General features: G+C 35.3%; 1 protein-coding gene across 3 annotated transcripts in view; it reads right to left on the reverse strand.

Moving 5' to 3' along the window:
* CACNA2D1 (calcium voltage-gated channel auxiliary subunit alpha2delta 1) overlaps positions 1-18,999 on the reverse strand; it is a 359,280-nt gene that overhangs the window by 17,960 nt on the left and 322,321 nt on the right. For all 3 annotated transcript variants that reach the window (XM_041474556.1, XM_041474555.1, XM_041474558.1), the window contains 13 exons: positions 16,178-16,239; positions 14,436-14,512; positions 12,477-12,537; positions 10,702-10,799; positions 8,657-8,741; positions 8,387-8,449; positions 7,310-7,413; positions 5,925-6,011; positions 5,500-5,567; positions 4,165-4,203; positions 2,954-3,025; positions 2,361-2,513; positions 2,214-2,266 (listed from right to left, as the gene is read on the reverse strand). In XM_041474556.1, the coding sequence (XP_041330490.1) occupies positions 2,214-2,266; positions 2,361-2,513; positions 2,954-3,025; positions 4,165-4,203; positions 5,500-5,567; positions 5,925-6,011; positions 7,310-7,413; positions 8,387-8,449; positions 8,657-8,741; positions 10,702-10,799; positions 12,477-12,537; positions 14,436-14,512; positions 16,178-16,239 (1,022 nt within the window). The remainder of the gene's footprint in view (positions 1-2,213; positions 2,267-2,360; positions 2,514-2,953; positions 3,026-4,164; positions 4,204-5,499; positions 5,568-5,924; positions 6,012-7,309; positions 7,414-8,386; positions 8,450-8,656; positions 8,742-10,701; positions 10,800-12,476; positions 12,538-14,435; positions 14,513-16,177; positions 16,240-18,999) is intronic.

Below are 18,999 nucleotides of genomic sequence, written 5' to 3' on the forward strand. Positions count from 1 at the left end.
CTCCTCTACCAGCCTGTCAAAACAGGAAGTGCGACAGGTATATTCTCTGACTCCCTGCTTCTCCTTAACCTTCCTAAGCTGTATTTTCCAGCTGTCAAGTTTTAGGCTTGCTTTTACCCACAAATATGACCGAATCTCATCTTATTCTGTTCTAATATTTGTTCTGCAGAGAGAAGAGACTGCGTAACTTCTTTCAACCTGAAAGCTTTTTTCTCTTTTTCTAGTGAGATTCCTGTGTAAAGAAGCTGAATACGCCCATCACCTTCCCCAAGGAGGCATTCCCTGAAGGAGTTCTGGATTCACATCCACGACTCCGTGCTTTGAATCATCAGAGGGACAGCAGAGAGCAGTTATGGCTCAGAAGAAACCTGATTCTATTCGATGGTGATGCAATTTGCTGACAGAAAATAATAATCCTTTGTAATGGCTTACCTCAGAATTTACAGGGAACTGAACAAAAAAGGCAGCCTGGGAAAACTCCAAAATCTCCTGACTTAAAGGAACATGAAGGAGAAAGGACATGCACTCTCTTAAGCAAATGCTGATGTATGCCATATAAATTTTGAAAATGATAGCTCACACCTTTATTCCACATTTTTTGCCTGAAACATTATAGCTTTCTTTAATAACCTGGTTTCTCTTATTTCCCTGTACTTGCTTTTGCTAGGTGCCTCACTGAATCCATTTTTTGGTCATCTCTTTTCACTTTGCTTGCTTAATGGCCTTCTCTGCCTGCTTCTGACCTAGATTCCATTAAAAACATGGCCATAGTAAAGTACTTTAATGTTGTGCTTTCAAGTTAAACATCACACAAAATAAACCTCAGGTCTAAATTGAGACCAGACCACTGAGTCTGATTTGAACACTGATAAACTGAAGTTTCTCTGTGTAAAAGAACTCAAGTTTCTCTTCTGGATTATTGCCCATCTCCAATTTTTGAATCTTGCTGTTGTCCAAGAAAACCAAGATTATTTCTCTTCCTCTTCACTAAATGTAACCAACAATAAAAAACAACATACTGTCTTCAAAGTGCTTCTGTGAGAAAATTACTATGGGGTTTTTCAGCAGCTACATATTTTAGTAAAGGAGGCAATTTATTGCAGTTTGGTAATTATTATTAGGAAAAAAAAAATATAACGAATCTTTAGAAAACGACCAGTCTCCAAGGGTACAATTCACACCACAGCAAAAGCACCACATCAATGCCAATTACTTATCCCCATAAGGAAGGTGCTGAGGGAAGTAGCTGATACGAGTGTCAATCAACATGGCTCTGAAAAAGGTAAAATACCCCACCTGAGCACTGTGTCAGCTCTGCAGTCCTCAGCACAGAAAAACATGGGCCTGTAAGTGACTGCAGAAGGCCACACAAATGATCAGAGGAATGGAGTACTTTTGCTATAAGGAAAGGCTGAGAGAGCTGGGGTTCAGTCTGAATAAAAGAAGGCTCTCAGGAGAGCTTATTGTGGCCTTTCAGTATTTAAAGGGGGCTTTTAAGAGATGAAGACAAACTATAGCAGGACCTGTTCCAGTAGGATGAGGGACGATGGTTTTAAATTAAAAGAAGAGGAAAGATTCAGACTAGATACAAGGAAGATATTTTTTACAATGAGGATGGTGAAACACTGGCACAGGTTGCATATAGAGGTGGAGATGTCTCATCCCTGGCAACATTCAAGGTCAGGTGGGATGGGGCTCTGAGCAACCTGATCTGGTGGAAGATGGGCCTGCTCATTGCATGGAAAGTTGGACTGGATGACCATTAAAGACCCTTTCCAACCCAAATGATTCTATGATTCATGTGTTTTGTAAAATGATTTACTGAAAAGCAAACACTGATGTTCTTAGGGCTTCTTACTAGAAAAAGGCAAGGATGATATTCTGAAATAGGAAACCAAGTGATCAATAATTCAAAATGCGATAATTTAGACTTCACAATTGCCCATCATACCTAGACCATTAATCCAAACCCTGTTTCCTGATGCTGATTTTGTAGTGAGAACACACAATCACAAAACCTGTCAAGAGCAGTTTTTAGTCGAACTGTTGACAAAACAGTCATGTTTGAGAAATAGCTAAGAATTTTCATTATGAGAAACTACAGAAACGAAAGGTCCAGAGAACTTTTATGGAGGAAAAAAATCCAAGTCAAATAAAGTTTCAGCCCACTGAATAATTAGAGTTTGGACAGAGATTTCCACACTCATACTTACCAGGCTGCTGCTGAAGCCCACCATCCAAGCTGCAAAATATCTGTTATTGTAGGCTGGGGAAAATAAAAAACCAAGAGGTTATGTTATTTGTATAAACACGTGCAGGCTTTCAGTGGATTGTCAGCCACTGCACATGGGACTACTGACCACATAAGCAGAACGAAGTCCAGCTCCTTGCTTTGGTTCTTCTTCGGGATCACAGACTGACTGATAGTCGTAAGACTTGTTAAAGGCATACAGGGACATGTTAATCAGGTTTCGCATCAGGCCAGGATCAATTTCACCAAAGAATCTTCCAATCTGATGGGGGGCAATACAGAGAGATAAGGTAAAACACTTCTAATTATTTTTCTCATAACAAAGTGCACAGATCTAAATTTCCCATTTAGACAGTAACTGTTAAATGTAGCACCAATAAGACCCTGCCTGGGGAAGAGCAAGAAGAATATGAGAAAGAAGGTGTGTGGATAATATACTTTTGGCCTCACCCTCTTAAGTCCATTGGCAGCCTACCAGCCTAATGGCAAAGCACAAAAAATGAAACTTGGTAGCAAGTTTGGCATCTTCATCTATAAAGAAAACTGTAAAAAACACTAACAAACCCCCTAGAATTTCTGATCCGGCAGTATTTTTGTGATTCAGAAATCTTTAGAGTAAATTGAGAATTAAATTCTTTTCTTTTATCTCTTTAAACTTCTTCCTATTGGTTTTCATGTTCTGTTCTTAAAGAATATACATACCTGTTGTGTATATTCATCTCGATTGGACATCAAAAGAAATCCACCATCATCAAGGATAACACAGTCCACATGCTATTGTAAGAAAGTGAAATATGTTTACAGGAAAGATTTGTCAATAGAACACTCTGTAAGAAGCTACTTTTTTTTTTTTTCCAAGACATCAGAGTATCTTCAAATCACAAACCAATAGCCAAGGGCGAATTTTAAGTTATAATAATTAGCATTATCAGTATAATAAAAGTTTGAACAGATCAAAGGCTTATTTGTGGCTTAATTTCATAAAAGTTGTTTTGCAAATTCTTATTTGCTCAATACTTTGTTAGTTCCAAGAGTGCTATATCCTTATTAAATCTGATTATAACTGGAACTCAGTTCATAATAAGGGGCTACAACTTCTCATGTGCTTCAGCCATATTAAAAGTACTTTTCCATTTGCAGCTATCAATGGTAAAAATCTTAAGGGCAGGCTCCCAGCTTGCTAGGTGTGATTATTTTCACTCGTCAAGGACTGTATTGGGATTATTCCAGGTGTCAGGTGCAGGAATGGGAAACCCACTGATATGATTCCATATGCTTTGCACTTTGTAAAAGATTCTTGCAGCCAGAGATTGGAGAGATAGCAGTGAGGTCAAACAGATAACTCCCCACAGTACACTTTCTGCTGTAATTCTTGCATTTAATGATCTTCACATTCCTCAAAAGAACTCAGAAGACCTGAGCACAGAAAAGCTTTTAAGCACATAGCAGAACCTGATATGGTGACAGTCCCTGGATCTGGGCTCTTCTGAGTGCCAGCAGAGCTATGGGGTCCCCTGACCCTGAATGTGCTGGGAACCAATGGCTGTGGAAAGGCACATTATGGGCTTTGTTTTCTGAGTTACTCTTTTTTTCCCTCAGAATTTGTCTCTTGTTTTGCAAATTACTGTTATATTTTTAATCACATTTTTCTTGAAATCATTCTCTGTTGCTTTTCCTGTATATTTTTGTTTACACTTGTTCTTATAACTCCATCACCATAACCACTTCACCTGATTTTATGCCCTCTTTCCCCCCTTCCCCTCCTAACCTTCATCTTTCTCAAGACACAAACAAATAAGTTCTGTTTTCTGTGGAATTACTACTCAAATAATAATGAGAGAATCTGTCTTAGATCTAGAGAACAGTGAATTTCAATACTCTGGCAGATATTCATAAACTGAACAATTTCTTACCATGCTATTTCTTTCACAGCCACAGATTTCACTGTTGCACTAAAAAAAACCCAGAAATATGGTAAACTTCATAAAAATGTTACAAAATGAACTGATTTTGAAGTTATATTAATCATTCAAGACAAGAAAAAATGATTCTATTTTCAATATCTGTATATAAACCTTAATTTTGAGTGTGTGTCATTTATCAGAAATACCTCTCTTAACAACCTGTATTCTGTAATTATCAATAGCACAATCTTGACTGCCCTTCTCAAATAATCTGATACCCTTTAACAGTATGCTCAATATACATAAATAGTTTGGAGTACTTGTCAGGATGTCAGTGATGTGAACATAAAGTAAACCAGAAAGAATAGGAGCGTTCCCATGTGTTTGGAGTTTGGAAAGAAAGCCTTCAAAAGTATCTTCTTTGACCAAGAAAAGCTTCAAAGCATGGGAACCTTGTGTGGTAAAGGAAGTCCATCAATCCAGCTGGCTTTTATGGCTTTGATTCCTAACAGGTTTTTTCATGTTCTTGCACTATGTGTACACATACACACACAGCTGTGTCCTTGCATTATGTCCTCAGCAAAACAACCACCAGGTGATGCAGGAGTCATCAAGATTCTTTCTGAAATATTCTGCTTTCCATCTTTCACTTATGCATTTTTGTCCTTAACTGTTCTGACACTTAGGCAATGCATTTGCCTCCCCACTGAACTGCAGCTCCACTACCCAAACCAGCCAGACTCTCTTATTGATTCCCTGAACATAAAACCAACCAAGCAACATTGCCTCACCCAGTAAGAAGCTTATGTTCTTTATTTTCTTCATTTTGTGCCCTTCCTTCCACAATTCACTATCAATTCCATATTTTCTTTTCATTTAACCTTTCCTCCTTCCCATTTACACCTCAGATGTATTACACATTTAGATGTATGGAATGAAATGGTTAAGCACATATTTCATTAAGTTCTGCTAAAATACTGTGATGTCGGTTGCAATACAAATCCTCACTGTTCAATGCTTACCCATCCTGGATATTAAATTAAAAAAGATTAACCAATTGTTTTACAGTTTTATTCACTGCTACTGCATAGTCTTAATACTAGCTAGAATATGTAATTTTTCTTTGTCTCTATCCATGTCTTATAATTATGAAAGCAAGACATGCACAAAATACGGCCTATTTCAACATAGATTTATTTTGTGCATTTGGATGATTTAAATACCACAACTACTTGGCAAATATGCATCAGTGTGACTCTGGCACAAAGAGACAGTAAACCTATTTGCATCTGAAGCTTTGAGAAATGCAAATAAAGTTCAAAAAAGACTTGGTCAATTGCTTACCAGGCTCTTGATTGTGGTTTTTGTGAAATTTTCCATCCAGCTGGTTGCATCAATTTTTATTCCAACAACTAACAAGAAATACATGAAAGTTTTTTTTAGTTAAATGAGGGGAAAAAAAAAGGTAACTGTATAATTCTAAAAAAGGGGGAGAAATTATAAAGACATCTAAATCACTGAACTGGAGAAGGATAAAATACGATTTTTGTTCAGTTTTCCGATCATCAACATCGTTCATGAGACTAATAAATTAAAAACTCTTACTCAAATGCAAACAGATTTCCACTAGCAAGATTAAAACTGTCTCAGAGAAAATAATGTTATTATAGAGTGAAGTTCCTTTGAAATCTCAATTAAATTTCCAATTCACTATTGAGCAACAACCAAATAAATGAAGTATTTCGAGCTTCAGTACCACTCTATCTTACCTGCTGGCTTCAGAAGTTTCCCATCAACTTGTATTTCCACAGCCTTGCTTACCATAATACCTGATTCATAGCTATTGGCACCACTTTCTGACAGTATAGAAGAGAAAAAAAAAAACCAAAAAAACAAAACAAAAACAAACAAACAAACAAACAAAAACAAAACAAAAAAACAGAAAAAGAAGTTAGGGTGACATGAGGGCCTCTTCCTCTGAAACTTAAATCTTATTATTCAAATAGCAGAATGATTTTAAAAAATCCTTGTGCAAAAGCACTGACCCAGGTACAGTACACATTTCTCTCCTATGATAGCTCAGGTCACTAACACTGGCATGACTAAGAAATATTTGTGCTTACTTTTCTTCTCTTTGTTCTTTTTTAATGCTTCATAAAGTTACTATAGCCTTTTCTACTGCAAACAGAGCCATGAATACTTGTACACACGTGAGCAGCTCTGTTAAAACCAGGATCAGAACCAAAGATTTTATCCTGAGGTCTGTGTATTTTTCAATGCAGGACATACTGACACCACTCACTAATGTACAATTTCTGCTCTGACAGACTTGAAACTGTTTTCAACACTGCTTAATATGAAAAGGCAAGTTAAAAGTAGATTCCCTGGAGCTGTTTGAGGAGCAGCAAAGGCTTTGGGGAATTTTATTAATTAACATCTTTACATTTTACTGAGAAAAATAAATAATTATGAAATAACAGTAGTGAAGGATCCCATATGTTTAAGACAGGAGTAAGAGTTTTGTGGTAGCATCTGTTTTTTGACAAACTTGAGAAGGTTAATATTGCTCACATCAATAAGGAGCACTTGCTATTGTGCTTGTATAGGTTTTAAATGTCACAATATCTCAGACCAACTGGTTTTGGTGAATAAGTGCAATTGTAAATAGAATTCAAAAGCAAAGTTTAAACTAAGTAGTGGTGCAGTAGTGGATGGAGTTATGGACATCGGACCCTTATGCCTGGTCCCCTAAATCAGTGCTGGGGGTGCTGAGACAGTATACAGAATTCAGCTCTGTTAGGACTTTAGGTAGTGTAATTGTCTCTGAGTGCAATTTTATTTCACTTTCTGTTAAAATAATTCTGCTGAAGTATCTCTGTAAAGCAGTGTTTCAATACACTGAATGAACACCAGTACTCTGGATGTTTTCACTTAGGTTAATTCTGAGCACACAGGGCCACCAGAGTAGTTGACAAATTATGACGACCTTGTTTAGTGCCTCCTGGCTTTTCCTTAATAATGGATATTATCCCAAGATTTCTGTCCTTATGAAGTGTCATGCTTGCATATTTTGTCAGTGAGTTCATCTGATATGGGAAACTTCTACTTATATTGAACTAGCTAGCTCTGACATTTCTAAACTGTGATGACTTACTGTTGTAGTATGGAGCTGTGAAAATATAGTTGTCATTATCTAAACTCCTCTTATAGAAGCTGACTTCATAAGTTTCAGCATTTTCCAACCAATCTTCTCCTGCCCTAAATTTAAAAAAAAAAATACAGATCAAAAAAAGTCACTTTAGCATCTCATTAAATCTGTGCTGTAGGTTGTTTTCTTTCAGTGTTTCACAGTTGGAAAACGTGAGATTCATTCTTATAGTCCTCAGGAACTGCCAGTTTTCACTGGTTAAAAGACAGGTGTAATCATTAGAACAACCCCAAACAAACAAACTTTGGGAAAAAAAAAATTAATATTCTTGGAAAACCACTAATTTAGTCTCATCACTTTTAGATTTGTTGTGACAAATACAGCTGCAACACTACTTACAATGAAATCTAAAGGAACCCTTACAGCACATGCCATACTTTGAGCTTAATCCTAAAATATTTAATATCATTAATAATCCCAAAATAGGAAAGAAACTCACTTGGGAAGTAAAATTCATTGCCATTTTCACATTTGGGGAAACACCTAAGAAAATAGATAAATTTGCCATTTACCAGTAGATCTGTACTGGTGCCCTCACTATTCCCAGTCACTCGTGGGGGTGTGTATAGTTTATTGCATGTCCAATTTCACATTCCCTTTTTGATAATGATAGATTTTTCTCTCTTGAAGTCTCTGGACCTTTAGGTCTCATTTTAGTCTAAAAATATATATATCACCTACTACTTTCCAATATTTGCAGCCTGCCAAACAACTGAATGCTTGGGAGTAATTAGGAATTAGCATGGCCCCACTGCTACTACACAGGCATAGCTTTTGCTGCTACTCTACACTGATTAGAAACTTGGATTGCAAGGGCCTGTCATGAAAATAATTGGACAGATTAGTTTCAAGCAATGACACAGGTAAAATCAAAGAAAAACAAGCCGTTCCATTAATTTCATAGCTATCAGTACAAAGTAGACCCTAGGAGACTGTAGTTTTCCATTCAATAAAGCCACTCTTTAACAGTCCACCCTTAAGGCTTCAAAATACCATATTATACTATTTTGTAATAATTCTTACCTTTTGGGGAACACTCTAGTAATTCCACCATCTGTAACAACAAATTGTGCAACAACTCCATCGCTGTAAATAAAAATAAGACTTAAAATGAAAACTGAAATTCTCACAAATTTCTATGTCAAGGGTTGCCATTAGAGTGCATAACTGTGAATAAATACCTATTCTCTGTAACATTAACTGCATATCTGTATATGCACACAGATGTATAAGATTTTGTTTTCAAACTCTGAAATGCATAAAAAAATCACAGTAAATAAAAAGAATACTTACAGCGACAATTTACTCCAATAATTTTGGACAAGTTCAATTGTGAATCCTGCATCCAGCAAAACTCTCATGATCATGTCAGTATTACCTATCAAAAGAGTTAAAATGTAAGTCATCTGTAACCATGTGAGATGGAGTTTCAGTAAAAGCCTAAATTGCAATTCTGAGTTGTCAAGATTCTGCAGCCACAAAAATTGTGGCTCTTAATATTAGACATTCTACTTAACTTCAAATTATGTCATGTAATTAGAGTTAGACAGATGCTCTCACACTGTTGAGTTCACTTAAACATTTTCTTTGTATCCTAAAAATGTGTCTTTGTGTCACAGGAATAAGGAAGGTGATAAGGGTATAGGCCACAGCTTTCCAAAGCCTCTAAAACTGCAAATTCACCTATTTTTAAAGCATGCGTTCATTAAAACACTTTTTATCTCAGTGGATGCAAGGAAACAACAATTCCTAATGAAATTCAACTACATGATAAATATATTTAGATCAACTAAGTCCCAGGCCCTCAAATAAAACAAATTTGTCATCTGAAAATGGATACAAGGAAATAAACTCATTTTGAATCAGTAGCTTAGACGGAGGTGCCATGGTAAATTTCTTTGAAAAGATGCTTTGAAGTCAGTGCTTCTCAACAATCTTTTTCAGTAACACTTTAGCAGAGTTACTGAAGAATATTTCAGTGTGGGGATTTTATTCGTTATTCCTTTTGAAAAACATTTTTAGCTGAGACAATTTCTATGGCCACTCAGTCCTTTAACACTGTTAACACTGTTTATTTATTAAGGAGACTATTTTTAAAGTAACTTAATTAATTAGAAAAAAAAAAGAACAAAAAAATTGCTGCATATTCCAAACTGAAATACAGCAAAAAGTGGATAAAATTTTGGAGTAAGTACTTACTAAGCACGATTGTATACTACAACGTCACTAAAAGTGTCCTCAATATTAGCTTAAATATTACATACTTTTTACTTCTTATTAAATTTTATTAAATTATCGTTAATTACTTTAAGCACTGGAGGTGAATGTTTTCATTTCCAAGACTGAGTCAAGGTATTCAAATAAAATTTCAGTCAGTCAGCAACGTGCCAATGAATAAGATTATTCTATTAAAAGAACACCAAACACCCATATGTGCACACAAAAATATCCTTTTGTGAGAAGATAACGCATCTAAGCGGACATTCCTTCAGTTACAGTCTAGCAGAGAGATTCTTTCTGAATTGACCAGTTATCCCTGACAGCAACATGTCAAAAAGACTTCAGGAAAGCAAGACCAAAAGAAAAAGAAAAATATTATTCCAAATATTTATAAATTATTAATAATGATAAACAGATGTGTATGTACCAAACCAAATCCAAACACTGATTTTTTCTGGAGAACAAGGCATTAGCACCTTACTGATGGCAATAACTCTTCATTTATTCTAAACAGAGGTTAAGGCTCAATTTCAAAAGATGAATTAATCCCTTCCCAAAGCCCAGGGCTCGCCACTGCAGCAGTTACATGGATCTGTGGTCTTAAGGTGATCAAGCCGAAGTGAAATCTCTTTAATCAATATGTGAACCAGTGATTTCAATATGTGAAATAAATTCCTTCTCTTTTATTTTGGTTATTGGGTATTTTGGTCTTGGACTTCTTTACTTATTTTGGAATAAAATGACAAGAAAGCAGATTGATGATTTCATTACCAGATTTTGAGTCTGTTTGAGATTTACTTTGGCTGCCACACTCAAGCGAGAAAATATAAACTCAAAAATATTTGGAGTGTATTAAAATGAACCAGTATTATTTGATGCTTGAGCAAGATGTTGACAGGAATTATGGAAAACACAGGATACATAATGCCCTACAAACTTTCTTAAATAATGCCAGAACTTGAAAACTAATTTTACACTCTCTACCTTGGATAGAAAATCCCAACACTAGATACATTTCTACTTAAAAAAACAAACCCACAAAATTTGAGCCTGAACTCTCATCCATGAGTAGGTGTTTTCCTAAGGAAATATTTCAGTGAGGTGAGAAGTGTACTTACATGATGAACTGCTTGGAGTATTTCTGTCAATAAATTCATTGAAATTTAATAGAAATTCAGTGTTGTTTTCTGATTTTTTTACATCGTTACAGTATTCTCTGAAAAACAACAGAACATCAGTTTTCTTATATTTTTTTCTTGTGCTACTAAAGCAGACAATTTAGAAGTCCAAGCAGGCTTGTACAGCTATTATGAAGTAGCTGGTATTGCTGCATCAATTGGCTGCCATGATCAGTATTTATTGATTACCATATCAATTATTCAGACATCTGCAGGAAATAAAGTGTTCAAATGCCTGCCTAAGCATTTGTTAAGATTTGAAGTGTAAGAAGACTGCATGCATGAAATAGGGAATAGATTCTCTGAAAAAAAACCCTGAGTAGTAGTGTAGGACATATTAAGACATCATTGTCTGTACACTAAAAATATACCCAGTGAATTTAAATTGCTTCTGGATTAAACTGTACTGGAAAGAACCTGGATTGCTGGTGAAACACAGACACCCCATGCCCAGCTAAGGCCAGATTTAGAGAATAAGTTTCTATTCTCTAAGAAGTTTTAACTGCAATTTTATTAGGGTACAAACCTATAAACACTTTTTGTTTTGTCATATGCAAAGCAGATAAACAGTAAACCCCTGCCCCTTGCATAATGAAATAAAGCAATATATAATTGGGCAATTCATTGAATGCAAGCAAGAAAAACAGATGTCACTGGGCATTTTGGAGGCAAATATTATATGATGAATGGCATTAAACAACTTAAAATGTAGAGTGTTTAGAGTAAAGCAGGGGGCTCTCTTTTTAAAATGAGCTTTTATATTAATTTAATTTTATGCACAAAAGAAGTGTGTTCAAGTATTTAATGATGAAGATATATTACAACCCTTTAGTTGCCTTACTATAATCCAGAGATACCACAGGCAGAATTTACCTTACTATACCAATATTCACATTAAAGCGGAGCTACATATCAAACAGACTTTGTTCTGCAGGATAGTAGGGACTTGCTGAAAGCTGTAATTGGTGCAATTAATTCTCAATAAATTCAGTCTTTCAGAAAAATTAAATTAAAGAGTTAAATTAGGATACATTTTAAGATAGAAGACTTCACATAAATCAATCTATTAATTGAAATTGATCTATTAATTGAAATTTAAAAGTATACAGAAATTTATCAGATAAAAAAATAATGCAATATAATTCTCAATTATCTTAATTGTACAGCACTTCCTTTCTTTATCGTAACTATCTTTTAGAGGAGCTCAATTTTTAGGAAGTCTTTATCATACCAGGTTTTCCTTGCAAACATAATTTTAAAAGGGAAATAAGAACTGCAGAATTTCACATTAAAAAAAACTAATGAAGTTAATAAATTTTCAATGACTTAATAGTTTTTATGTTCAATTAATTGAAAATTAACTAATACTGAAGTAATAGAGAGCTTTGAAACCCTTTGTCTTGAAGTTGGGAAACATGTTGTGGTCAGTATTATGAAACTTATTTTAAAAATAGTTGTAAAATCTTAGAAGTCAGAACCACAAGAAATACCCAGATGTGAATAAGTTTTCCATTAAAATATCAATATTAGTTTTTACATCTCTCTAACTAATATGAGCAGAAATCAGAGCCTGATGATGCTATTTACATTCTAGCATGAAAAAATATTGATAATTTGTTACCAAATTAGGCTTCATTGGTCAAATCTGTATTCTCCATGTGCCAAAAATCAAATCAGATGCAGAAATAACACTTATTACTGGGAAATCAACCAACCTTGGTGCTAAAAATGTATAGCCAGTTTCATCAAAACGATCAAGCTTCAGTGATTCTGTAACTAAACAGATGAAGAGTAAACACCAAGTAAGTAAACTGGAATTTTTGCCATTGTTTCTCTTATCAAACTATTTGGCTAACTTTTGCATGCATCCATGAATTTAGAAAGAATTGTTTGACACTTTCTCCTTAATGAATTCTAGGCTTCTCAGTATTTTGCAACATAGAAGAAATTACTTGATTATTATATACAATGTACAACTGGAAACAGTACAAAAATATCTAACAATTTATTTAAGGAAGAAATTTAATTATTATAGCAACATGAAAATAAATGAGATATTTTCACTAGAAGTAAACTCTGATACAAATAAATATTTGTGATGCTGAGTTGTTAGAACATGAAGAAAAATACTACTAATATTTTCTGCAATAAAGTGTAAAAATCTCAATCGTAGTAGCATCACTGTAAATCCTACCAAAAAAAATGGCTTTAATAGATGATATCACTGAACACTGATAGGACCAGACAAAGAAGGATTAGAGATTAGCAACATATTAAAATGTGCATGAAAACAGAAAAATACTTCACTTTTGTTTTTCCCTTTCTATTGCTATGGGACCCAATGATCATGAAGAGAATCCTGAGATGAGGAATACAGAGGAGAATATCCAGTAGGAATAGAAATATAAGTGAAAAATATCAACTGCAGTAAACAGAAGGAAATTGAGCAACAAGAATATACTTGCCCTTTTTGGATGTCACTATCCATCAGAAAGAGAAAGCAGGGAAACAGAAAAAAACAGGGTAAAGCACAAGGGGTCACAAACCAATATTTTATTCAAACAGCCCCTTGAATAAAAATATTGTACATAGATTCAAAGGTTCAATTTACATAGAGCTGTAGTCTGGAAAAAAAAAGACAAACATCTCTGAAGACTGAAGAATAGGTTCTTAGTTATTTCTCAGTACCTTCTATACACTGTGGCTATTTCAAGGGTCTGTTTTGCAGTTTTTATTGATACAAGTGCAAAACCAGATTATCTAATTCATCAAGAGAATCACACTCTCTGCTTAAAAATTTAAAGTACTCTGTATTGGAAAAAGTTACAAAATTAATCACTGATTATTAAAAGTTGCTCTATTCTTCTTCACATGTGGGAGCAATGGTAGAGGAGAGTGATGAAGTTTTCTCTAAACTAACAGTATCTATGCCTCTCTGAGTTTTTTTGTGTTTTTCAAACTTCCTATTTAACTACATACTTGTTCTAAATTTATCATAACACCTGGATAAAGTTAAAAGGCTGTGATTGGTTCTATTTTGTGTACTACCTAGATTACAGTTAAGCTACACCTAACAAAAAAAAACCAAACCCAACCTTTTGAATACTGGCAAGTATACAAGTATAATTTCCAGTTATCACTTCAGAATCTGCAAATAGTTTGAAATCAGTCTAATATAAAACTACAATGCAAACATCCACTAAAACTATTTGTAAAAAGCAAAATGAAACCAAACTGCAACCCAAACCAAACAGGGCTTTCACATCGTTCTAGCAGAGATAATTTGCTAAACATTATACTGTAACTAAAATACAAAGAGTTATACTTTTGCAGTCTATAGGACAATATTTTGTCCTATAATAAAATGAAAAAAAATAGTATCCAGACCCTTAAAATGACAGCAATAGAGGATACACAAAGCAATGATTCTATAGGCACAGAGCAAGGGGTAGGGATTGTCAGTGGAACTGACATGTTCTGCACATATTCTATTTTTATAGAATATTTCTTGCACCTTAGATGTTCCAACAGGTTAGAATCATTGCTGAAGTTTTGGGTACATCATGGTAACATCACTGAATTCCACAAAATTTATGAGTTTCAAACATTGCTTTTTAAGTGAATCTAAGACTTGGCAATGCCAGACAAAACCAGGGAATCTTTACAGTACTTACATCTGGCTTGAGTTATAGGTTCATCTATTTTGGCTTTAATATAATAAAAGCTGTATGATGGTAACACCAGTGCCAAACTGCAACAGAAATGAGACGAGTAAAGCAATTATCTTATTTGCAGAAGTTTACTAGTTTCAGCTTCTTTGTGTTTTGAAAGTAATTAACTATTTTGTAATTTGGACTGTCATGAGATGAGGCACACACACTGTGAAATACCAGCCTCACACTAAGTAATAGACCCAAGTACATTTATGCCAATCCTGATGGTTTCATTCTTATTTACACCTTTAAACACATATGCACTTTTTAGCAGATAAGCAAGGAATTTCCAAATAACTGGAAATAAAAAAATACATGATTTTTGTATCTTCCTCTGACACACTTAATATCCCAATATAACATGTCATGGTAATCACTGACTGCAAAAATATCACTTAGTACTGTGCTGATTTGTACACATCACAATACCAGAGGCTCTCACTGATAAAACAACAATCCATATCCTCCAGGACATGCATCTGGCAATACTTGCATTCACATTCATTGCATTCAGGATTCAAAAAATATTTTCTTTAATCATGCAGTCACCATCAACAATTATTGAACATAATTGTACAATAATACTTTAAGATTTGCAGAGCATTTGCAAAGTTTTCTTTTATATTAAACTTCTTTTTGTTCAAAATATGTAGGAATTATTTTTGCAGCTAAATTCTACACATATGTAGGAGTTCAGTTCTAAAAATGTATGCAAAGGACAGGAGATATGAGTAATCATTAAATAGTTATCATCAACTCCCAAGTAGCATCCTTAATTTTTACATTTGGATTTCATTTTAATTTTTTCGCTTGGATTTCAGGAACTGCAACAGTTCCTAATGAAGAGCTGCAGAAATTAACATTAGAAATCTTGCACAGTTGACCCATAAATGAGCTGACCTTTAGTGACACATTTGCAATTTATACAGAATATAAGCGAGCTTGCTGAATATTTAGTGATAGCCTTCTACCAATTCTCCTCTAGGGAAATCAGTGGCAGTGTACCTGTCATTAACAGTTACTGCTAGCAGAAATTGCTAATTAAAATCTATAATTTTATGTTTAAAAAATTTTCTGCACGGATACTCTGAGGATTTATTGCTACATCTCATGCCAGGAAGCCCAGGCAGAATTACGAAGTCATGTAAATCAAACGTATTTCTCTAGTGATTGCTAGATGGCAGTCTGATAAAAACTTCCTTTTCTTACAGAGTGTAAAGATAGAGGCAGCTCAACAGAAAAATGGAATAGTGAATAGAAGATCATAGGTTTGTGTTCTGTTGTTAAAACTGATTTGTTTGGTTTTACACTCAAATTAATGTTTGCATTCTCAGTGACTGTACACCTGTGCAGGAGACAACAGAAATTGGGACCCAACTTGTCTGAGGATTACTGTAATTCACCATAACAGAAATAGCATTTTGGTCAAAATTTGACTCAATATTTATACCATCTAGTTTTGAACTAGAGCAGTTTAACTTTCCTGAGACTTGGAAAACCTTTACTTGTTTTGGGTAATGCTAAGGAACGTTTCAACATTCCTTCTAATGTTACAACGTTGTGTGCTTAAATTAATTCGAAGTAATATGCACACCGGTTTCACCTTAGCTAGTACAAAAATTGCAATGCTAAAAATATCAACCAAAATTAACCAAAAGGACACTTAAATAAACAAAGGAAGTCAGTGGACAGAAATGAGTTACCTGTAATCAGTGCCATTCACAGCAGTCCAGGTATACGTTCTGTTTCCTTTATCAATATACCTCTACAAAGAGATATTGGTGAAAAATGAAATTATAAAACTAAGGAGCTTTAATAATTGTGACCTTTCTTTGAGAAATACTGTGTAAAATCAAGGATAAGTCTGATGTATTTCTATTTACTTTTTTTCTAAAATAACAGGTTGAGCTGCAACTCCTTTCCTTAAATATATTCCAAACTTACATTTTGCAAAAGAATCAACCACATAATTTATATTGAGCATTTGCAAAATTTAAATAAAATCAGACAAACCTGACCTGTAATTTTCACATTAGCCAGACCTATGCAAACCATTATCTGTGTGATTTAAATTTGATAAAAAATGCTTTCTCTTTTATGGATCATTTTGCAGTTAAACTAAGAAAACATAAAAAACCCCAACCAAACAAAAAAAACTCAGTTACAAAAAGACTTTGTAGGTAAGTCTTTAAAAACAAAAACACCCAGAGCCTGTCCTTTCAGGTCACAGCAACACTGGCTTAATGCATTTAAATTTGAATCATAACTACAGGCACAGTCTGGTAATCCTGATTGTATAGACAGCCCCTGCTAAACTTAGCATGTGTTTCTAATCTAATTAGGAAGGTCTTGAATTTGGGAAAAAATGTAACATTGAAATAAATGTTTATTTTTAAATAACTTAATACATTAGGATAATCTTTACCATTTGTTTCCTTGTGGTATGAAAAATAGCATGATAGGCACAGTCCCACAGTTCCCCATAGATTTAATCATGAATCCACCTGGCTGACATTGTTTTACTCAGTTTTCCACTTTGAAAGTTATAAGATTATGCCAGCTGCAACATATTATTACTTTAACAATCAAATTTTTGTAAGTATGACAGCATTGAAGACTGTACAGCTGTTGCACTGCAACATTGCAAACACTGGTGAAAGGTACCACAAGTATACCTCAAGGTTCTTTCTTTCCCTATGTAAAAGGATAGTGGGAAAATGACAATGGCTTTGGAAAAGAGGTGACTTATATGACATCAATAAATTGAAACCCTCTCATTACCTGGCTGCTGCTTTTCAGTAAAGCATGAAAGGATAAATAATTTAATAGTAATTTTTGAAAGAAAATGAAAAAAAGATGAAAGACAATGAAAAAAAAAAGATAAAAGAAAATCAGAAAGAAGATGCATATAACAGTGTCTTGTACCCTGATACTTTTCATATTTAAGGTAAAAAGATAGTTGAAGAGATTCCTATTGAAGCCTATTTATAATTAATGTGTACTTCAGGATAAAATCAGCCACTTGAACCTAGTGCTGGCAGTTCCTCCAAATCAGGCACAGTGCCATGGGTACCCCCACAAGAAAAAACAGTGCCCAAGGTGGAGGGGAGGGAAGAGAAGAGCTGGGCTGTAATTAAATCCTGTTGCCACCAGCAATGTCACAATGCTTGAAAGCAAATTGGCTGAAAGCTCCCTTCAAAGAAAACTCAGCGGATAACACATCCTCACACCTCAGCTCCCATTTACCTTTGCCAACTTCCTCAGTGAGCAGTCTGAGCCCATCCCATCCCCAGCTGATCGCTGCCAAGGAACTCACACATGTTATTGCAGCTTTTGTGACCCTTCAGTTTTCACTACTGCCCACCCCTGCTGCCAAATGTGGCAATGCTTTTGTTCCTATGGCATCTTCTCTGTTACTTGGAAAGCCCCTGAGGCCTTGGGAGACTCCAGAGCACCCCACCCACATTTGCTACAAGTCCAGTCTCTATGCTGTAGTATGAAGTCATCTCCCAAGACACTGCTGGGGCCAGCTGCAACACAAAAGGAAAGCGATGCAAACTTAAACCAAAAAGCAAAACAAAAAGAACATAAATTTTAAGCCCGAAGACTGCAACTGTCAGTTCAGAGCAACCGACCACATCAGCCCATTTTATAAGAAAATATATGAAGCTATCAAGTGCTAAGTGATGCATGGCTCATGCGTGGCCCGTGGTTTAAAGCAGCTTTTTTCTGGTTCTAGCAGCCTAAAGCTGGGAGCTGCAATGGCTGGAAGCAGTCATCAGCCAGCCAGCTCTGGCTGCTCCTTTCTTCTCTCAGAGAGGTCTGGGTAGAGGAAGAAATCTTGGGCCATGGTGAAAGGGAAGGTGAGGATAATTAATTTCATTGGCATTGAGACATCTGGGATCAAAGGCTGGGATATTTTATTCCAACACAGATTGTGGTCTGGGCCGTGTGTAAGCAGCACATTCTCATGCACCCAGGGATGTTGCATCCTCCCTCCTGCCCAGATACTGTAACTGACTTCAGCATTTGCAATACTTCCCTCCCTCTTTCTTTGGGCAAAGAGTTGCAGGACCAACTGTTTCAGGCCTTTTGTAGAACAGAGTCTGAGAAATGTACAAACAACCTGAAATCTCTTCAAAATGTTTGCCATTAGTGCAATTTCTTGTACAATGCTAATCATGTTGTATTTTTATGACCTTCTAACCCTTCCTTTTCTAACCACCTACACAGAGCCTTTTTCACCCATAGGTCTGGAAAGGCACTCCTTAAACAAAACAACACAAATCTGAAAATGTCCCAGCATGGAGTCTCTTCCTTCAGTAGCAGTTTATCCTCATCATGACACAGGCGAGGGGATGGAACTGGCATCCACTGGGACTTAAGTCTCTCTGCCTCAGAAAACACCTATTTGTGCAACGTGGTCCAACACTGGAACCATTCAGGAAAACACCACCATTTTTTCACACAGCAGGATTTATCCAGAGATTGTAAAGCAGTGTTGTAAAGCTTCGTTTTAGCATTT

Source organism: Pyrgilauda ruficollis, unplaced genomic scaffold, assembly GCF_017590135.1.
Source record: "Pyrgilauda ruficollis isolate IOZ18807 unplaced genomic scaffold, ASM1759013v1 scaffold33, whole genome shotgun sequence".
NCBI classification, from domain to species: Eukaryota; Metazoa; Chordata; class Aves; order Passeriformes; family Passeridae; genus Pyrgilauda; species Pyrgilauda ruficollis.